General features: G+C 37.9%; 1 protein-coding gene across 1 annotated transcript in view; it reads right to left on the bottom strand.

Annotated features, from left to right (window-relative positions):
* LOC122792705 (dynein regulatory complex protein 11-like) overlaps nucleotides 1-24,131 on the bottom strand; it is a 755,499-nt gene that overhangs the window by 650,439 nt on the left and 80,929 nt on the right. The window contains exon 3 of the mRNA XM_044060290.1: nucleotides 17,614-17,721. Coding sequence (XP_043916225.1) covers nucleotides 17,614-17,721 — 108 coding nt within the window. The remainder of the gene's footprint in view (nucleotides 1-17,613; nucleotides 17,722-24,131) is intronic.

Consider the following 24,131-nt stretch of genomic DNA (forward strand, 5'->3'; position numbering starts at 1 on the left):
TTATATAATATTATATAAAACTATTTGCAGTGTGTGCATGACTGTTGATACTTTTTCCAGGGCTATGGCCATTGGTACTGTTTTAAGGAGATTTGCTTAGCTGCATTCTCAGAACCTTTCCGATGATGTTAAAAATGAGATTTTAAATTCTCCCTTGGAAATAAATTTAGTGTTTGGCCCCTCTACTGCAGATGTGATCAAACAGTATGGTGAAATGGGCAAGCTGATCCACTGAATCTCTTAAGATTTTTTCAGCTCTCATTTTGCAAAATTTCTCAGGGATTTTCTTTCTCTGCTTCCATTTTTGGCAGAAAAGCCTCAACAGAACTCAGGAAAACAGCATTTAAGAAGGTATGTCACAGGAGTTCCAAAAATATGTCTCTAACCTCCCATAACCAAGGATAGTCTAATATATCTGAAAGACTATTCAAGTGACCTAATAACCCAATCCCAGCCTGGCCTAATTTTTCTTCCAGAAAGTCTTAATCTTCATTTCTTCTCTTTAGAAACAGATTGCTTTGGACAAATGGATCCTAAATATCATTCAAAGATCGCAGTAGGAGGAAATTCCAACTTTCCAGGAAGGCCATTCCTCATCCTCCAGATCAGGCTATTTTGTTTACACCTGTACTTTCCAAGTGCAGAAGAGTTTTTATTCAAGGATGTTCCTAGTGTCAAAGAAAGAAAATGCTTGAAGACCAATTCTAGATCTTTCTGATAGCACCTTAATTCAAGATTATGTTATTACACAACAGTTACCTCTTCTTCCTCTTTCAGGTTTCCTTTTAACAATGGGCTTACATGCTTATCATCCCTATTCATCCAGACTTCAGGTGTCTCTTAAGGTTTTGTACATCTGGATCACACTATCAGTTCTCTGCCTTACCCTTTGGACTATTCCCTGCACCAACAGTGTTGACAAAGTGGCTAGCCTCTATTATAGCTGACTACAGGTTACAGCGTATCCCCCTTTTTCCAAATTTAGAAGAATTAGACAACTTGCTTATCTTTGCAGTCTTTTTCAGTGTCCAGAATTTCACTCTTGGTTTAGAGATCTCTTACACAAGCTGGGATTCCAAGAGAATAGTTAAACATATTTCTTGACTCCCTCAGACAGAGTTGTGTTTCTGGGATGTCAACTAGACACATCAGTTCAAACAGCTTTTCTTCTTCTGGGAAAACACATTCTTATTTAGATCTGTTTCTAAGGTTTTCCACTCAGACTTCGGTCCTGGTGAGAGAATATCTCAGGATTTTGGCTCTCACTGCATTTATGATTCCCATAATACCCCTCACCAGACGCCACGTGAGACATATAAGATAAAGTAGTATCAGAAATCTCTCAGGTTCCAGCATCAGCACACTTTATCTTTTCATATCCCATGTGGACGGTTGTCACAACAGAAGTCTTTTGGTGGAGACAGTAGCTATCCTTAAATCCAGTCTCACCTTCTCCCTCCCTGCTCTACAGCAGTCAGTCACCACAAATGCTTCAAACTTTGCTTGAGGAGCAGTTTCAAGAGGGATAAAGGTACAAGGGTGTGGGACACCAGAGACAGAAACAAGCACATCAAGGTATTTAACTCTCAAGGACCTCTTCAAAGTTGTTTCAGACAATACCACACTCATGTGCTGCATCAAGAAGCAAGGGGGAACCAGGTCATACACTATTTGCAGAATAGCCATGTTAGCTTGGGATATAACTTTGCCAGCAGTCTCACTCTACCGGCATCCTACATTCCCTCAGAGTAAAACTGTGTGGCAGACATGCTGATCGTGAGCAGGACCACAGCAGACCCTCATGAATGGAAACTTGATCACGGGATCATCTATCATTTGATCAATCTGTGCAGAGTTCCTCAAATAGACATTTTTGCCTCCAATATGAACAATCAACTGGCAAGATTCTGTTCAAGGATTCTGTGTAAGAAGGCTGGAAGACAGGTGCCTTTTCTTTTCTTTGGAGAGGAATGCTCCTATATGCTTTTCATAGGTGTGTACTAGGCTAATGGCCCTGGAGCCTTTACAAGCCTAGCCCATACAAGTGCCCTGGCATCGTGCCGACAGACGTTAGTTCCCAGTGCCTCTATCAAGTAGAGCCACTGGAGTAATCCCCAGAGTGAACTTTCTATTACCCATCCACTCATCAAGATTTCTCTTGAAGAGGGACAGTGAGGTGCTCTGTTTGACATGTATGGGAAGTCTATTCCAGAGCATGGACAGTCTCTGGGTGAAGAACCTGTCCCTCCAGCATGTTCTGTTGATTGTGGTCATGAGGTTGAGGATTCTGGAGAGTATGGTACAGAGGGATTGGGATTTCTTGAGATGTAACATTTCTAACAGAGCTGGATCAGATATGACTTTGTACGTCAGGCAAAGATTGCCTCTAAGTAGGCGACATGAGACAGAGAATAGCTGGAGTCTTTTGAGTCTGTCCATATAGGACATGTGTTTAATGCCTAAGATCCTCTTCGTGAGGTACTTCTGTGGCTTCTCCAGCTGTTGCAGGTATCTAGTGAGGTACATGCCAAATAGGGCATTATACTCAATGATTGGTCTAATGAGGGAAGAGTAGAGAGAGACAATGATCTCTTTCTTCCTGGATGCAAAACCCTTGGTAATGACATGTACCACATAGAAGGACTTTCTGACCACAGTGGCAATGTGGTGGTCGAAGGAGAGGTTGCTGTCAACCTGCATCACCAGATCTCTTATAACGCCTTCAGTATTCAGTGGGCTCCCATCGATGTGGTAAGTAGTGGGAACTGAGTTTTTACCAAAGGGGATGATGACACATTTTTTGGCATTCAGCTTACGGCCATGGTTTCGACACCAGTCATTGGTCTCAGTGAGGCCTTTCTGTAGGATGTCTGTATCACTTGGGGAGTTAATAATGTCTGCCAGCTTGCAGTTGTCTGCAAACTTGGTCAGCCAGAGTCCCTTTATGTTGGCCTGGACTTCTGAGAAGTAGATGCTGAACAGGAGAGGACCCAGGACCGATCCCTGTGGGACTCCACTTGTGACTGGTCAGCAGTCTGACGTGGAGTCTACTACTTTCACACTGTGTGTTCTATTTGTGAGCCAATTTGCAACACACCTAGTGGGTAAACCTGAAGATACATTCTGAAGACTCAGAAAGAATCTCCCAAGTGATTCTTCCTTCTTTTCTAAATGGTCAGGGGTAATTACCACAAGCTTTCTCACAGGCTGGATTTACTCACACAAAAACATGAGTGCTTGATATACTCACAGATCAATCATTTTCAATTGACTACATGGATGATAAGGTCTTAATTCTTTTTAGGCACCTGTTTACTGAGGACATGAAGCAGGTACTAATGGAGGCAAGAAAGCCTACTGTTAGAAAAACATATATTAGCAAATGGAAAAGTTTTCGTTGTTTTTGCCAACAACATAACCAGCACCTATTCAGGGCTAGTTGTTCTCTGGTTTTACAATATTTGTGTGAGTTACTTTCCTATGGTCATTCTTACTCCACTATCAAGGTTCATTTATCGGCCATTTCAGCAGGTCTGCCTATAGATCCTCCTCTTTCAAGATACTCCATACTTTGGATGTCCACAGACAACTTAGGTACTATCTTGACAGAACTATATCTCTCAGATCTTCAGATCAACTGTGTATGTCTTGTGAAGGTAAAAAGAAGGGACAACCTGTGTCAAAACAGACTACTTCCAAATGGTTGTCTAAGGCTATTAACTTTTGTTATGCTCATCATAACAAATCTATTCCAAGCAGGGTTAGGGGCCACTCTACAAGGACCCTGGCTTCATTTATGGTTTTTTGGAAAGAGTTGGATTCAAGAAGTATTCCAGAAGCTGCTCCTTGCTTCTTTGTACACAGTGATACAAATCACTTTAAGCTTGATTCCTTCTCTATGTCTGGATCAAGCTTTGCTACGGCTATTCGCCATGGGTTCCTGGACTCTTCTCCTTCCAGCTCCCAAATGTAGTTAGCCATGGTAATCAACCCATATAGCTAAGGCTACTGCAGCAGTGATCAATATGATGAACATAGTATAGCTGTGTAAGGTTGACCTTTATCATCACAGTAGCTGGTGGGATGATTAACTGCAGGAGTAGCCACTCCCTCCTTCCATCCACCCCCCCCTTGTTGTTTGGGGTGTTTTTTATGCCAGAGTGTGGACATTTATGTTTTATTGTTCATAGCATAGTACTTTCAGGGTTCAGTCTCCCTCTTTCGGCTGGCAGGAAAGTTCTGAAGTCTTTGCATCCAAACTTGTCTTTTAGTCAGCTCAGCACAAGATGCCTGACAGTCTGAGCACATGGGAGATGCCCTGAAGCTTTGGAAGCCAGCTGGTTGTTATATCCTTTGCAGGATATAACCCATATAGTTAAGGCTACCTCAGTGGTGATCAGTATGAAGAACACAATACAGTTTTATTAGTAAACTTACCATAACAGTAGATGCTCGAATGATTACTGCTGCAGTAGCTGCTTCCTTCCTCCATCGCTCTTTTTTTGGTGTACTTTTTATGCCAGGGTGTGGACATTTTATTTGTTTTTCCTTGCATTGTCCTTTCAGGGCTCAGCTTCCCTCTCTCTGTTAGCAGGAAAGCTTTGAAGGGCTTTGCACCCAAACTTCTCTTTTGCTCAGCTCAGCCTGATATGCAGGACAATTTGGGAGCATAGAAGGTGCCATGAATATTTGGAAGCTTGGCCTGTTGTGATATGCTTGGCAGAATATAACCCATAAAGCTAAGGCTACTTCAGCCGTGAAAATTTGAACATCTACTCTCATGGTAAGTTCCACTTAGACAAATTTACTTTTTTTTAAAGGAAAACTCTGCCCTCTTCTACAGTTTAACTCAATCCTTAGGTTTCTTTTCTCCCTACAACGTGGTTTGATATTGTGTAGGTACCATAAATCTGCCTGTACTTTTTAAAACTTTCATTTCCTTGCCTTGGAGTCAAAGGAAGGGAAAGCCCACTAACTTTTTTAAGCTCAACTTCTCACATACTTTGCAGAGGAATTCATCTCCACCTGCATGGCATACTATAGATACAGAAAAATCTGTACTTTACCCTGTCAGGTAATGCTGTCAATCTCAGACGAACAATTAACTATGCTAATGTCAGAAGCACAGCAGCTGCAATAAAAAAAGACAGAAACCTGAGGAATTGTTCCATTATTTTTATTGCAGAGAGGAAAAGAACTTAACACTCCCCTTTCATAGCAAAACAAAGCAATTAGATCAGTCATGTTATAGGCAGTTGGCACCTTTTCTGATAAATTTACATAAGCGGCATCACAGTACTGAAATGCTAAGATTTAAATGTTGGTTATTTATAACAGTTTATATGTTAACATAACTTAAATGTAGTATCAAAGATTTATCTGACATTTAGAGCAAAGTCAGAAGATATTTTTTCTTGTGAAGTATCAAGACATTTACCATTCTGAAGGCCCCAAAAGCAGTACAGAACTGCAGAAACAGAGACAGGTGGCAACCCTATAAACTAGGTGGACTGGTACTGTTCATAAAAAAGGTCTTTTATGCTTATTTGTGACATTCTTTCAGAGGGTGATTCATATTTGGTGCACACAGATGCATGGTAAGTGACTTCCACTGACTATGAGTCAAGTCCTTACAATGGCAGAGTGCATGAACATTTTCTAGTCCACAAAGGAAATGTGACCATTAACGGCAACCATAATATAGAGCTGAATTAACTTTAACATATGTTTACTATCTGCCCTTGCATCTGAAGTACTTAACTGTGTTTAAATGCACATCTGACTGTGTCTGCCTGTGTGCATCTCTCTCTCTCTATATATATATATATATATATATATATATATATATTTATAGAGAGAGAGGGACACACACACACACACATATATATATATATATATATATATATATATATATATATATATATATATATATATATATATATATATATATATATATATATATATATACAGTAAGTGCGCATGTGTATGTGCTCTAGCATGTGCGTGTGTATATGTTTATTTGTGTATGTATATATGTATATATATATATATATATATATATATATATATATATGGGTCCATGTTAGATAACAAAAATTTCACTTACCCAAAATTTAGTTGAGCGAAACAAAAACTCCAAAAGTTGAATGAACTGAACGTTTACATCACTGGATTTTTACACAGAGAATGTAGGCAGTTGGCCAACATTCAACATTTGAATACACTGCAGCATGTCAAACTCACCCAGGTGGGTGGCTATGTCCCCATGGCCCCCACATGTCCCCTATCTATATATACCAAATCTGAGATTGCACTACAGTGGAGAAAAGAGCACATTTTCCCATGTTGGCCAACTGCCAGCATTCTCTGTGTAAAAATCTGGTGATAATGTTCGGTTAATTCAACGTTCAAAGTTTTGGTCTCGCTCAACTAAATTTTGGGTAAGTGAAATTTCAGTTATCTAACATAGACACTTTATATATCTGCAAAGTACATGTGTGTAGCACACATCTTACATGTATGTGCAAAAGCATATGAGTGTGCATGTGTGTATGTATAACAGAGAAATAGATTATATGCCTGTGTGTGTACTTCATATCCTTTACAAACACATCAAAATGGAAATGTTGTGTCTACACATAAACACACACAGATATATATATATATATATATATATATATATATATATATATATATATATATATATATATATATATATATATGGATCCCCTACACTACACCGACACACCACAAACCCGACAACCAAAACACCGAAACCACACAAAACCAACAGTCCACATTACTGAACACCGACTCACAACACACTCAACACAAGCACACCAAAAACCTTGCAAACCCACACTAAACCTTACATACACAACTATCTATGCACTAACCTTAACCCAAACCCTAACCCTAAGGTCCGTCACTATCGCACACTTACATTACCCGCACCCTAACCATAAAAGTCCGTCACTATCACACACTTACCTTACCCGCACTCTAACCCTAAAGTCCATCACTATTGCACACTTACTTTACCTGCAACCTAACCCTAAACTCCGTCACTATTGCACACTTACCTTACCCGCACCCTAACCCTAAAGTCCGTCACTAATGCACACTTACCTTACCCATACCCTAACGTCTGTCACTATCGCATACTTACACAGTCTCGCTCATTTCACATGTTGGTGATTTCAGCGTCGGAATTTTGAACTGTCAGTTATTTCCGTTGTCGGTGTTCTCGTCGTCAGCGTTTCGTACTGTCAGTGCTCTCAGGTAGACTCATATATATATATATATATATATATATATATATATATATATATATATATGTGTGTGTGTGTGTATAAAAATGTATGTAGCATGTATAATACAGTATGAGGGATGCAGTACAGTTTGAATACCTCTAGAGAAATATGCAATAGTTATTTTTGTAAGTAGTCACACATGCACTGACATATGGATGTGCATGCATGTGTCAGCACATAACACATTTGCAGATGCACACACATATATACACACACAGATAGGGTGCATGCATGGAACTATGTATTATTTAATTGTCATCATCCTACTCAACCTCCTTTCACCTGCTCTGTACATGTTACAAATATTTCTCACCATACTAATTATTAGGCTCAACTACAATAGTTGTTCCATTCCAAAATGTGTAGGTTTAGTATGTTTTCATGCTATCTTAGGACAACAGAATTGATGCAAATAAAATTATCCCCCCCATCCTTTTCTTTTGTGAAGCCATAAAACATTCACTTGTTGATTCCTGGTCATTTAGAGAACACTAACATATTACAGCACTGTGACTTCTCCTATATGAGTGTTATGTCATTTGTTATTTATAATTAAGTTAACAAAGTAGAGTTAAGCATTATTAATGTATACATTCTAGTACATGTTTAATGTTTTACTTATTCACTGTCACACATTGGCTACAGTATGTGTTGCACATGCAGTCTTGGCTAATGTCTTTATGTCAGTATTTTTTTCTTTGTATTGCTAAGTGCATTTATTACTTGTTATTTTCTTTCCCAATGTAGCCAGAGTCATGGCTGAAAAGGGTCATTGGACTGTTCACTTTCCTGGTTACCAAATTATAAATAAATAAAACATAGAAAAATGGGAGATAAACATGAACTAGTAAAGCACATTTTAATTCTGCATCATTCATGATAGAGAAAAAAGTTCTACTGAAGGCATTGGCAAGGAGCAGACAGACTTACTTTACAGTACATGTCACCTATACATATACAGCAAGGATCATTTACTGTACTGAGAGTTTTCACACCTCAACATGAGAGTGTGAGGGAAGGTCTGTCAACTTTTTTAGAACTACAAAATAATCCCTTTGCAAAAGCCTGCTACTTGCCTACTTTTTTTTCTGGAAGTAGCTAACAGCTATTTATAGCATGGAACAAGCATAACAGACACATAAATGAGGCTCAATCAGGGAAACACAGAAGTAGCTCTGTTACAGATAGTGTGTTAGATGATAATGCTTCACAATCCTGCTATTTTATCTTAGTGGCATGAGAAAACATCACCACTTCCTTATGTCTAGCATGACTCATATAAAGAGGACTTGAAATGTATTCTGGGAAGAAGGAATGAAAGCAAGAAAACAAGATCATGTTACCAAGGCATATCCCATCTTCCACCATATTGTGGGAAACACATTTGAAGCATTAAAATAGCTCAGAAAACAAAGACATTGAAAAAAAAACATGTTTTTTTGAGTTCTAAGGTAGAGTTTTCCTTTAAGTAAGGGAAGCTAAAACTAAGGAAATGCCTTAACAATAATAAGGCTATGAATTCCCTTAAAATTAGCTAATATAAGTGAAAAAGATGAAAATAATTGCAGCACGTTGTTGTGGGTAGAGGATCACATCTATTCTTGAAATGTGGCAAATGAGATGTAGGGTACGGTTAATGACAGATACATTACAGGAGTTTTGAAGGAGCTTGAGGCTAGGAGCAACAGCAAGCTTTGCTAGACTAGATGAAGTAAGTGGCTGTATCCCACAAGTGGAATCAGACTGATGGGATAAATAGGAACTGCATTGTTTGTTGATAATTCAATACTGTACAATACAATTCCAGAACAAGATTTAGAAGAATTCTGAATTTCAAGACTTGCCAAGATAAAGAATAAAATAAAGATAAGACTAAAACAATAGCAATTAATTATGTTACCACTTTCCGACTAATAAAGCAATGCTCCTATCTATAGAGTAACTTCAAAATGAAGTATATGTAGAAAACATCTGTACGTTTATCCTCCTTGCTGACCCTTTACGCCACCACTGTAATTTGCTTAAAAATGCTAACTGTCTTTCAGTGACTAATGGGGCTACCTTTCACTTAAGCTCACTAATTTTCCAAGTTTTAAAACAAGGTTACCGCCAACCTCTAAAAAATAAAACTTCCTATTCTTGACAGTACATATGAAGTGAGAAAGTCTCACACAAGATTCAAAACATTACTGCATAAAATAACTTTCTGTGGGTGGGGACCTGCAACTCGGAACCACTTATCTACAGAATGTAAAAAGCAGAACTCCATCAAAGGTTTCAAGAAAGTACTGAAAGATCATCCCCACTCTAAATCCACTTACAATTGCTTTAGAGACAATGGTTAACAACTTTGTCAGCCTACAGCTTTGGCCCACACGTATTCATACTGAAAGTTAATTCTCTATGCATGTAACACATCTTAGGCACTGTATTTGTAGCTCTTTATTACTGAAATTAGTAATGTTGATATTCTGCCTGATACTACAGACTTTTATCTACTATGCTGTGATGATTGTCAAACTGATGTAAACTGGTATGGATAATGTAAGAAGTATAGAAGGCAACAAAGGAGACCTGAGGTGAGCTAAAGTCAAAGATATGTGAAAATTAAAAAAAAAAATAGAACAAACAATGTGCCCTTAGTTTAGATGAAAATTATCTAAGGGAAGAATTGTTTGATTTAACAAAGACAGACATATTAAGATCAATGAAAGAAATAGATTACAGAAAGTCAATAAGAATCAAAATGTTAGAAGTTTGATAAAACAAATGAGCACAATAATTAGAACTGCTCACAGAGATTCATGCAATATAACAGAAGAAAACAGGTTGTATCAGTGCGCAGCTAAATTAATACCAAATAAAGTCTTATCACAACAACACAGGGTAGTAAGGGACAGGAAGAGGAGAAATCAAATGCCATCATGGAAGTATCGAATAGAGAAAACTATAAAGTACTTAAGACAAGAAGTGCCACAGTTAGAAGAGTGCAGAAGTGGGAATAGGTCAACAAAAATACTCAGAAAGATAGACATAATAAAAGCAATGTGCAGTATCAGAACAGATCGAGGACTTTCATACACTATTGCAAATAATAAGCTAAAGATATCAGAAGAAGCAGAAAAACTTAAACGATATGCAGATAAATATATAGAAAAACTACACAATAAGCAATTTATTGATGACCCAAGAAAGTTTTAGAGAGTTCCGGGAAACAGGAATACAAACACCAACAAACAAAGAAGAAATAGACACATTTTGGAGAAATACCTATGAAAATCCTGTGGAACATAACAAAGGTGCTGAATGGATAGAAGAACCAAAAGAAAGAATAAGAAGTTCAAGTGTACAGGATATGAAACAGGATGACATATTGGTCAGATGAATTGAAACAGAATTAAGAAAAGCTCCTAATTGGAAAACACTAGGCCCAGATGCAGTACCTATCTTCTAGCTAAAAATATTAATATCCTTACATAAAGATTTAGCCATGAGTAAGAACTATTTATATGCACATCCCAAACATATATTTTAAACATGATTAATAACAGGAAAAATGATACTCCTCCTTAAGACTGAACCTGCTAGATATCCTAAAAACTATAGACCAATAACTTGCCTTCCAACAATGTATAAACTACACAATGGAATTGATGCCGACAGAGTTTATAGTCATTTAGAAGAAAACTCAAATCATGGCAATAGAACAAAAGGGTAACAAAAGAAAGTCATATGTAACAAAGGATCAATTGCTGTTAAATAAAGTCAAAATGGAGAATTGTAAAAAGTGGTAGAATCTAAGTATGGCTTGGACTGACTATAAAAACGCATTTGACAGCATCCCACGTTCATGGACAAAAGAATGCTTACAAATGTGTAAGATACACCCTACATTGAGTGATTACATTACAGTGAGAATGAAACAGTGGGAAACTACTCTGCAGCTAAGCTATGATAAAGGACAAATTATTATCCCAGGGTTAACATTTCAAAGTGGGGATATTTGACTCTCAGAAAACAATAAGTGGAAAGACTTCTCATCTTCTTTTTATGGATGATTTTAAACTGTATAGTTTATCAGATGGGGAACTGAAACCACGACTGCAAGAGGTCAAAAATGCATCCAGATGATATAAGAATGTTATTTGGTGTTGATAAAATGTGCAAAAGCAGCCTTTAAAGCAGGAAAGCTGCAGCACCATGAAAATATTAGTGTGGGGCGGGAATGTGATAGAAAAGAACTTGAGCAGGAGGGAGTGTATAAATATTTATGAATTGATGAAAGAGCAGCAATAAAACATGAACAAATGTGAATAAATCTTGGTAAGGAATATTTTAGAAGACTAAAATTAATACTGAAAACAGCTTTGACATCTAGGAACAAAGTTCAAGCTATAAAACAATTTGCTCTTCTTGTTCTAACTTACAGTTTTGGGTTGACTGAATGTTCTCAAAAGATATTGGATCAGTTGGACAGGAAAAAAAGAAAAATGCTTAATGTTTATCAAATGATTTATAAAAAATCAGTGTTTACCAAGATTATATATTCCCCATTCTGAAGGAGGTATGGGACTCCTTGAAATTGATTACACGTATAAATTTGCAGTCATAGGACTGCATACATTTCTGCTGACCTCACAAGATCCAAATACAGTGAAAGTTTTAAAACATAAGGAGAACAAGTTTAAGATGACTTCCCTGCTTTGTTTAGCAGAAGTATAGCAGTGTCAAGCAGGAATAGAAATAAAACCAGAAGTAGATAAAAATCAGGCAGCAACTGAATTTGCCCAAAAAAATCAAAAGAAAGAATATAAGATGAAGGAACAGATGAGAAGGCAAGAAATGTAGAAAATGCAAAAATATAGTTTCAAGTACAGAAAACTCCTGGAACAACCTCATCTTGATCAGGATCTAATACAGGAATGGTTAAGAGAGGTGAATTTAAACTAAAAGATGAAAGGTTAATATTGGCGTCCCAGGATAGTGGACTACACACACACTGGTGTACAAAGTCCATTGAACATGTGGGAGAAATAGACAAATGCAGGTTTTGTAAAACAGAATGGGAAACAGTCACACATCTTGTTGATGGGTGTGATACACTAATGACAAAAAGCCTGTACACTGAAAGACATAATAATGTGGTAAGCGTGTTGCATTTGGGATTGTGCAAACATTAAATGTTGAAGTAGCTGAGAGGCATTGGATACATGATCCACAAAGCATTATAGAAAATGATGAAGTTTATATCACATGTGATCACCCATTACTAACATTTCAAAAAATAGATGCTAGAAAACCAGATATAGTAGTCCACAAAAAGAAGACAAAAGTAGCATTGAATACTGAAACTGCTACACCCAGTGATTACAGTGTCTTATGCACAGAGACACAAAGTCAGAAAATACCAGGATTTGCAGGCAGAAACAAGAATGATATGGAAGGATACCCAGACAATTCTAATAGTAGTAGGAGCAATGGGTCTCATAAAAAAAAAATTACAGTCGTATTTAGATATGTTGCCAATACATGTAACTCTGTATGAACTGCAGAAGGAGTCAGTTCAGGGCACATTGCAGGTGCTAACATCAAAGATTGAAACAATACTAATGTCATGAATTTTAATCATACTTTGACTTAGGAATGGGGATGGTTCTATTCCCGTCATGGTATTAGAAACCCAAAAGACTTGGAGAAATTAAACCAATGTAAATGTACCAATATATATCGATACTGAATTATTTATTGCTTTAACTGCATTTAATTATTTAACTGCGCTGTTTACTGCTCTGTGAGCCCTGGTTGTGGCTGAAAAGGTTAGTTTACAGCTCAACTAACTGGTCATTAAATACTAATTATATATATATATATATATATATATATATATATATATATATATATATACATATATGTATATATACACATAATAAAAAAAAATATATATATATATATATATATATATATATATATATATATATATATATATATATTGTTGTTGTGTCTTTCAGCTTTTCCTGATTAGGGGTCGCCACAGCGGAACTCCGGTCCGCTAATGATTGGCAGTAGATTTTTACGTGCCGAGTTGCCAGCCCTGACACACAACCTTCAATGAAGGTATGCCCATTCACACATGTCTCCACACAGAAGACGCTCTAGCTGAGAATCGAACAGGACAACGTCTTAGTGTGAGGCGACAACGCTACCGCAGCATATATATATATATATATATATATATATATATATATATATATATATATATATAGAGGAATGGGGATAATATAAGAAGTACAAAAGGCAGCAAAGGAGACCTGAGCTGAGCTAAAGTGTAATACATGTAAAAATAAAAAAAAAATAGAAAATGATAAGTTCTTAGTTTGAAAAAAATCTACACAAAATGTTTTGGCAGGCTTCTTTCTGTCAAACAGAAAACATGCTTTGGGACAAGTTTCAGAAGGAAGTGAACACATTTTTGAAGGATGGGAAAATGTCAAGAGTGAGGTGGGGAAAATGAATTTCAAGAGTGAGGTGGGAGAAATGAATTTGCTAGTATACTATGAAGGCTAGGAATGCAAATCTACAAGTCTAGTATAAAGTGATGCAGATGAGATTAGTACATTTATCACAATCATATCAGTATACAGCAAAATGAAAACATCAGATGTTGACACAGAGAAAATATGCAGAAAATCTTGAAACTGTAGATATGGTCACAAATTCATAAGCTGAACTTGGAGAATAATGGAGTAGCATATTTATACAAGATGATTCAAACATTTACAATGACAAAAGACAATAAGGCCATTGAAGACAGAGATATTCCTTATAGGGATTTCTGAGCTTAGCAGTCAAAGAGAGGATGTGGCTAGTTCATAGTCTAGAAAGGAAAAGAACTGTTAAGAGATTGGGAGAGAATAATTACTTTAGAGGTAGCAGGAGAAGGGTTTGAATTACAGCAGGATGTCTTCATCCAGTTTCAGGGGTTAGTAGCTAAACTGAGATGGATAGAAAGGAAGAGACAAACACAGCTAGTACAACCAGAACTAGTCAAATTGCTTCCAGAGTCGGGGATACCTGAGGTACACCATAGAAGACTGGTAGGTAGGTTGTATAAAGCACTTCATAATAATTACCAGACTCAAGGGGGGAAATTAAAAACAGATTGGGGGACAAGGTTAGGAAGGGGATATACAATGGAACAGCACCAAGATATATAACAGACCCCAAATATGCTGGCAAGTCCAGTAGATTTAGATTAGTTGCATGGAAGAGTTTGTGCAAATAGTCCTACACCCCAGAAATAATAAATACAGTGTTTCTGCAGGCATAGAACAGGTGGTGGAATTGTAGGTTACAGGTGGTAGGTGATTTTGAACATATTTATTTGGTCTTATCCAAAGTTAACTCAGCTCAAAGGGTGACTTCAGGGTATATGTCAAAAGTTGTTAGATGAAGCGTTTATCCTAACACAAAATAATTTTTTGTTAGAGTGGGAAGGAATCCTGGAATAGCCAAATCAGTGCAAAACCATATTTAGGGTAATAATGCTAGTGTCTAACAAAGCACTAACATGAAAATTGAAATCAGAATGCCCACTTTAACATAGAAAAGGTATATGACATTATGAAAAATATGAAAGTTATGAAACTGAACACATTTAGGTACAATAAAAGAATCATTTTAGTTAAGCAAATGGTTGCTCTACTCTCAACTGATAAATCAGAAGAGTTGAATATACAGACTGCAAAAATAAAAAAAATCCAACAAACTATAAAGTTCTGGCAGTCCTGCAGGGGTTGCTGGTAAGAGCAGTATCAGTATACAGGAAATGGATTCAGACAGCACTGGCTAAACTATTGCTGGCTACATAGAGGTTGTGATGTTTTTTCTATTAAGGGTGTTATAACTGGATGTTTTTTAGAAGTTAAATTGCATTGAGATTGTTATCTCTAGTTTTGGGCTAAATCCAGATGTTAAATAAGATTAAACTACAGACCTGAACATTAGCTGGTACAAGCTGGCCACCTGCTAGTGAAGAATAACAAAGAAGTGCAGCATGTATTAGAATTGCACAAAGTCTGGAATTTGTATGCTTTAAAAATGCTAATAAAATGTAATGGCATGTTTTTGAAAAAGAACTGTTAAGTATCTTAAATATGACAACCTTAATGATAACACATTACCAACTAATGAAGGAGAGTTATCTTAGGTACATTGGAGAGGCCGTGTAGAGGAGAATGACTTTAAAGTCTGAGGCTGTACTGATCCAATGAACTTTAGTGAATCACCAATTTATAAATTATTTATTTATTTTTTTTAACTGAGCATTTGTTACCTGGGTAAGTGGAGCTGGTCCAAGAACCCTTTCCAGTGACAATGTGGACCACAGGCCCATTAGAATCAATACCAAAATGATATGAACAGTAACTCCATGCAGTTCTACAACATGTATTTCAGCACCAACAAATAACAATGACAGAATTTACACATGAAATCCCAGCATTTGGCAATACTGAGATACTTGTATTTTTCCTTTACAGAAGAAATACAATTTACATATTACAAGGAAAATGTGGATACAATAAAGAAGTCTGCAGGAATTAAAGTAGGCAAAAGTGGCAAAGAAATCTGCTTTCTACACATCAGACTGATATAATGCAGACAATATTCTTTTCTCAACTAACCCTTTGCAGAACTACCCCACAACAGTGGCAGCTTAGCGTCCTTCAAAATGTTATGTAAAGCCTGGATGGGATAATCTAGGCATGTGAAGTAAGATCATCTGAGACAGTGCAGGCAGTGACCATGAATAGTCTTAGAAAAATACAGGGCTCAACAGCACAGTTAATAATTCATACTTGTGTAACCAAGCATTACTAATGCGAACACAACCTTTGGCAGCATAGCATACAGGATTAAGGCTACGAGCTGCTAATGAGTTTTATCCTGTTATCCTGGGTTTTATTTTCTCTATTTCTATGCATGTGGTGTGTTACCCTATGAAAGTCATAGCTCCTGGGTCACAGATGAAAAGAAGTAGCCATTCCTCCTGGACCACATGCAGTTAAAAGTGAACAAAATACAATACCTCACAAACTAAAGTCCAATAAACTATAATTTTCCTTAGTTTTTACCTGATGATCGTGTAATACAGGATGACATGTGTTGGAAGATAAAAGCTGATAGTGCTTCTCTGAAGAGCCCATGTGACACTGGCCTGCATACATAGAATGGGATGCCTCTGTGATGTCTTGATACAAATAGGGTAAAGGCATAAGCATGAAACGTGAAAGTGTACTATACAATAAGTAATGAGTAGCACATGTTGAAGTGGAATTTATGACCTAATTAGGTTACATCCTATGTAATAAGGAATGTGGTACTCACTCAGAGTGCCTTTCCAGCTGTTTGTGCTTCAGTATGCCACTAAACTATTCCTTGAAATATCATATTGCACTTATAATGCTGACATTGTGCCTCGGAAATAATATAATGCTTAAGCTGCTGTGTAATTTTGATAAAAATAGTTTTATAAACTAGACTGAGGTACAGCTGGCCCATTAATAATCTTGAAACGCATTAAATCTGACCATATTGTCTGACAGGATCAGTTAAATAATGCAATAAGATTCACTATGTTAAAATTCTAATTTGAGATAAAAGTGATAAAAATTGTTTTTAAAACTGGAAGACGAGAAGAACAAGTGTTATCTATAAAACTGAGCATATGGTGACCTAAAACAATGACAATGTAAACTGTTTAACTTAGAAAATAACAAACTATTGTCATTTGAAATTTCCAGTTGACACAAAGCATTATTTCATTATATCTACTATCCCTTTAAAGGTTAACTAAAACGAAGCAGCTTAGATGTCAATATATAACAGTAGAGCATCATCATGTATGACAAGCAATACTTATTTAGGGACAGTGTTTACATCATGATTTTCACAGTACGGAAGTAAGAATGGTGGATAGAGAGTGGAATTTTGGCTTCTGCTCTTTCAGGCTGGTTTAGGTTTATGATGTGAATGACCTTTTGATGAGATGTTTAGAAGTTGTAAGTTCCTTTGATTCATTTGGCAGGTTCATCTACAGTTCATTTCTATGAGATGGAAATGGACAGGAACCGAAAGTTGTAATACATGTCTTATTTTGGTTGTTCTCATGACCCAGGGAGCAGTTTTTAAGAAGTTAAATGTTGCTGAAAGCAGACAGAGGAAAGGCTAGTATACTGATACTTAATTTGTTTATCTTGGAGTGATAAAAACAAAAAAGTGTCACAGTATTTAAAAGGCTTACCTAATGGCAAAATTCCATACAATGCAATAAGCTGTCTAACATCTGAGAGAGAAGGCATCGGTTCAATATCTGCTTGACGAAGTACTGTCCCCAGGTAGTTGTACTCACCTGTAAAAAGAAAAAAATAGACATGACAAAATTAAGCTTCTGAAATTCATAAAAAATATCTAAAAGTTGCATAATTGAGAAAAAGGAAAGGAATTTGAACTGTAGTTATTTGCATTAGCTGTAGTGAAGAAATACAAAATAAATACCGAGAAACTAGAAGTGAGCACAATGGCACATAACAACTGAAACAGAAGGAAGTTCAAAACTATGACAGAAATATTCTGTCTGTTTATGACAATAACAGAATTACAAGTGAAGAACATCTCATAATGTGAGATGATTATGGGAAAACTGATACCTATAAGAAATTACTGTGAGTCTGAAGAAAGAAGACGGAATGTCAAGTGCAAACTACTGGCAAACTGGATGGTTTCAAAATGTAGCAGGAAAAGCTAGATATAAACATGCCTAAAACTGCATAAATATTTGGAAATTAGGAAAAAAGGATATACTGTCAAAAAGCAGAAAAAAGAAAACTGTATTTTACTGCAGATCAGAAACAAAGTCTGATTTCTGTTGAAAGTTAATACAATAAGCTGCAAAACAGCTGTGTCTTATGGATTTGAAAGTTACCTTTTACAACATGCATATTGTACTATTTAAAGAAGTTGCATAACCAAGTCAACGATGTACCCAATAAGTCATTATCTAGGTAACAAACAATGGGATCTAATTTTTATTTATCTCTGCATTACTGTTACTAAACATACTTTGCAATCTAGTGGGCTACGCATTTGACAAAGATTAGATAGCTATATATAGTAGACTGAAAGAGACAAGTAAATACTAATACAGTTTTTTCTTCAGTTAATTTCTGTTAGTAAAGAATAAGTGCATACATCTGAAATATGTTGAATCAAAATTTTTTTTTATTTCAAAATTCCTTTGTTGTAAGTAGCTCAAAAAACAATTATTGTGTTTCAGCAAACTGTCAAAAATGTAAGAAAAACAAAATGAATGAGCTAGACTTGTGAGAAAATATTGTAGAAGACTGCAGGATGGTTGCAAAGGACCCCTTAGTTTAATGAGGACAGTTCAGTAACTATAGCAAAAGTTACACCTATGAATAAAGGCAGCATTCAGTAGGAATGTAATATCTGAAGTAAGGGGTGACACAGTGGAGCAGCACTTAGCACTGCTGCCTTACCATATGTAGCACTTATAGTTCTGTGATATGACTCGTGGCTGACATACTTTCTGTCTGGGGTCTTCAAATCATTCTTGTTATCTGCAAGGGATTTGCTGAGGTCTTCTGTTTCTTCTCATGTCACAAGAACACACCGATAGGTAACTGGCAAGTCTGTCTATATAGTCCACTGGTGTACATGTGGTGGTGGTGGTTCTGTGTGTGTGTGTGTGTGTGTGTGTGTGTGTGTGTGCTCGCGCATGCATTATTCAGTGAACTGTTGTCTCGCTAGGACTGGTTCTTTGCCTTTCAACTTTTGAGTGATGGAATAGGATCCAGTACTAGAGGATCCCTGAAAAGGATAAAGTTGGTATTGGAAAATAAACAAATGCATGAATGTTCAATAAAAGAAGCGTTACTGTGCAAAATACTCACAATAACAGCAGATCTTCAAGAAAGAGATATCAATCATTTCTTCTGGAAACGTTCAGATAGGAAAATACTGAGAATTAGAATAAGCAAATTGAAGATGTGTCTTTTCTGTTGTACTTCCCGCTAAAAATACAACCTAAATATAGATTATAGCTCAATAGTTAAATATGCTGCCCAAAAAACATTAGAAAATGTCAAATCATTCAGAAATACACCCCTGTATTGCTAGGTAACACCAACAGATAACATGGCATTACAAAATGTTAGGCTGTCACATTGCATTCTATTCATATTCTGTAAGTATATCATCTCTGTTTATGGACAGAATATGTTTTCATGTCAGGGACATAGTTGCACCAACTTAGCATCATACCAGATGAAAATCATACATCTTTCTCTATAAATTGATTTTTTTTTCTCACTAGGAAGATCTTACTTACCATAAAAAAAATTCTTAAAAAGGCAAAACGTCCTAACAAATGCCCTTTTCTATGTGCATGTGTAAATACAGGAGTGTGGAGTAACATTTATAGGTATACTGTGTAGCCACGGGTCTAGGTATAGCTCTATGAAAAGCAGTACAAAAAAGTGATGTACTGTTTCCTGCATGTAAGACACTGTGATAGTCTAACAAGCTGTATTACATTTACTTTCTGTAAAGGAATGGTATTTGACTACTGTACTAGGCAAAGAATGAAGTGCATGCCTAGAACATCTCTAGTCTGGGCTGGCATTACATAAAAAGTAAAGACATGCAAATTGTTTCTCTTATTGGAGGAAAACTCTGTACAGCTAAGGGCAAAATGTCTCAGTAAGCTTCACTGTTGATCTATGTGAAAGTCCATAAGAGTGGAATTGGGGAGCCCTATTGTTTGTTGCCAAATATCTGACCCTCAGAATATCAAACCTAAAAGATTGCCAGCATCCTGTGTTCGTAACAAAATGCCGAGATGATGGAAAAAGTGAATGTTGCACCTTCTTCACTTTCTTCCTCGTCTCTGATTTTGTCCAATGTCAGAGTTGGTTTATATACAGTTTGGGGATGTGGGAAATCCCTCCCCCACGTTGGGAAGTACAAGGAGACTTGCCTTGCTGCAAAAAAAAAAAAAACAAAACAAACTTTTTTATGTTTTGTGACCTTGGGAGTATCACTATTTTGGCTAGCACCCTCCCAAGATTTTAAATGTTTTGGGTTCAGACAATCATGTATCAATTAAACGAGATATGATTATTCATACTGGACCTATTTAAAAAGAAGTTATGTCTTACCATAACGTTCCATCTGTGTTGTTCATTTTCATTAATTCATTACTGATGGGGACTTGAAACCGATCTTCTGTTCCAACTCGGCCAATATACTGAGCTCGCGTCAGCCAACACTCTCGTGCTAAGACTATCCATAGTGCCTCTCTCCCCCATTACCTCAGATCGAGTTTGCACTAATAGATATAAAAGTGGAGGCTTTCTCTGAGAAGAATACCCTACACAGGATAAAGGACCACATCCAGAACCTCCAGGAGCCTACTGGAGGGGGACGGTGGGAGGGACGTAATGAATGAATGAAGATGAGCAACACAGATGGAATGTTATGGTAAGATATAACTTCTTTATCTGATGTTGTTAATCTTCATTCATTCCTTACTGATGGGACATAGTCCCTAGCTACCTTGTTTCCTGGGAGGCCCTATGGAAGAATATTCCTGAACCCCATTGAGGCAAAGGCAGCTCGCCCCCTGGAGACCAAATCCAATTTGTAAGGAGAAATAAAGGTGTGCAGGGTAGCCCACGTTCCTGCTGCACAAATATCGTCCATGGTAGCTCTAGAACGGAAAGCCACTGAAGTTACCATAGATCTTGTTGAATGCGTTTAATTTTGTTAGGCAAAGGCAAATTGTTGTGATGGTAGACGAAGCATTAAGAATCCCTCAACCACTTTGACAGTAGAACCTTAGAAACAGCTCTTCCTGCTTTACGTCCAGATTAAGAAACAAAGAGCTGGTTGGATTTCCTGAAAGATTTTGTCCTGTCTAAATAAAACCGTAATTGTCTGTGGACATCCAATAAATGAAGACAATACTCCTCTTTATTTGTAAAATTAGGGAAGAACACAGGTAAATCAATAGTCTGATTCATGGTAAATTCTGAAATCACTTTAGGTAAGAAAGAAGTGTTAGTCTGAAGCAATACTCTGTCCTTATGAAAAACCATATATGGACACTTCATACATTAGGCCTGGAGCACAGATATCCTTTGAGCCGAAGTAATAGCTACCAGAAAAAGTGACTTCCATCAGAGAAATTTAATGTTGCAATTAGCTGCAGGCTCAAAAGGGGGTTTTGTTAAGGCCTGTAGTACAAGAGTTAGATTCCAAGGGTCAATAGGTTCTCTAATGGAAGGCCTGATATGACAGACTCCTTTAAGAAAGGTTTTACAGAGGCGGTGAGAAATCAGAGAGGTGTCACTGAAACCATCGTGAAAATTAGAAATAGCAGCTAGATGAACTTGAATCGTAGAAGCTGCCACTCCAGATTGTAAAAGGCCAGAGAGATAATGAAGAACCTCAGGAAATTATACTGAAACAGGGTTTACTTTGTTATCCTGGGCCCAAAAGGTAAATCTTTTCCACTTATCCTGAGACAATTTCCTTGTGGATGGTTTATGAGAAGGCAAAAGGATGTCACGAACAGGAGAGGAGAGATTCTTATGCCTGGCAATTATTGGAAGTGGAGAAACCAAGCTATCAGCTTGAGAGTGGCCAGGTTTGGATGAAGTAGCCCTCGAGGGGGAGACAGCAATTCTGGAGTTGGATCCAGAATCCATGGTTTGCGTATTACGTGAGGCCATAGGAAGGGAAACCAAACTTGTCGGGGCCAATAAGGAGCAACGAGGATTACTTTGCTTTGCAACTGGATTGCTTTCTTTAGAAAGTGTGCGATTAATGGAATTGGGAGAAAGGCATAAAGCAGTCCTGTGGGCCAATCGTGTGTGAGTGCGTCCCTCGGAGGTTCCCCCTGAGGGGGGATCAGGGCAAAATAGCTTCTGCATTTGTGATTTATGGGTGAGGTGAACAAGTTGCAGCAAGGCTGGCCCCAGCGATCGAATAACCTCGAGGCCACTGAAGGAGTTAGGGATCACTTGTGAGGCAGAAGGATACACCTGCTCAATTTGTCTGCAATCACGTTGGAATCCCCGGGAATGTGCATTGCTAACAGAAAGCGGTTGGAAGCTATTGCTGATTTCCAAATTCTCATGGCTTCCCAACAGAGAGGGTAGGATTTGGTTCCCCCTTGCTTGCTGATGTATCAGACCACTGACATGTTGTCTGTCTGAATTGCAATAGTCCCTGATGGCAGGACAAGCTCAAATGCTTCCAATGCTAGGAGTACCACCCTCAGTTCCAGGACATTGATATGCAGACTGGAATCAGCAGGGGGACCAAGTGCCTTGGACCGTTCATCCCTGATAATGCCTCCCACCCGGTCAGGAAGGCGTACGTGGTCACTGTGGCCTTGGGCTGAAAGGACAAGAAAGGTTGGCTCCAAAGGGACATGTCTGTCCGCGTCCACCATAGCAAGTCCTTTTTGCACAGACATATCTGGAAGGATAATGGGTGAGTCAACACTGAACATTGCATTAGTAAAAGCCACTGCAGTGTCCTCATATGTAGTCTTGCCAATGGGATGATTGTTATGGTCAAAGCCATGGAACCCAAGACATGAAGGACCGGTCGTGTAGGTACTTTGTCTTGGGGTAGTATCGCTTGGACTTGGGACAGCAATCTCTGTAATCTGTGTGAGGAAAGGGGAACTGTGAAGGAGAGCATGTTCTGTGTCGCCACTATGAATTCTAAAGACTGGGCTGGGGTCAGCTGACTTTTCTCCAGGTTTATGGAAATTCCTAACTGCTGGGCTTGTACCAGGGTGTACTGATGAGCCCTTACTAGTAGACACTTGGTGGGGGCAGTGAGGAGCCAATCGTCTAAATATGGAAACACCCAGAATCCCTGCAGTCTCAGATAAGCTGCAACCATTGCCATGCATTTGGTGAACACTCTGGGAGGCTGTAGAGAGAGGCTAAAGGGCAGTGCACGAAACTGGTAATGATTGGCTCCCAGCCAGAAGCGGAGAAATCTTCTGGATCGTTTGTCCATCTTTATGTGGTAATACACATCCCGAAGATCTATGGAGCTCATCCAATCATCTTTTTCCAAGAAAGGAAGAATAGACTGAACCATGACCATCTGGAAATTCATTAGTGTGACAAACTTGTTCAATATACTGAGGTCCAAAATGGGTCTCCAGTCCCCTGTTTTTTTTTGGCACTAAAAAGAATCTTGAGTAGAAGCCGGATCCGCTCTGGTCTGGTGGGACTAATTGGATGACTCTTTTGTGTAGCAGCTTTAAAATGTCTTGAGCTGCGTATTCTCTTTGACTGGGTGGAACATCGGGAATATGTTTTGGAGTTTTGGAATACAAATTGTAGGGGATGTGGTAGCCTCTGGTGATTATCCACTGTACCCAGGAATCTGAGGTGATATTTATCCAGGGATGCAGGTGCAGTGAAAAATGTCCCCTGACTGCTTTCAGAGGAAAGCAATTGGGCTGCTCTTCAGGAGTACTGGTAGGGCTGGCCAGAGAAAGAATCTCTGGATCCCTGATTACGCAGACCCCCCTTGCCCCGAAAGGGTCGCCTTCCATAAGAGTTATCCCCTCTGTACCATGGGGTATACTTGCCATGTGTGTCATGGAAAGAGAGCTAGGATTTTTTGTGCCACATCTTTCCACTCCTCTGATCCCTGGAGAAGTATCATTGAGCATTAGAAAATCATACACCTTCAGCAGAGAGAGTCTTA

Source organism: Protopterus annectens, chromosome 2.part0 (genome assembly GCF_019279795.1).
Source record: "Protopterus annectens isolate FY-2018-M chromosome 2.part0, PAN1.0, whole genome shotgun sequence".
NCBI lineage: Eukaryota > Metazoa > Chordata > Ceratodontiformes > Protopteridae > Protopterus > Protopterus annectens.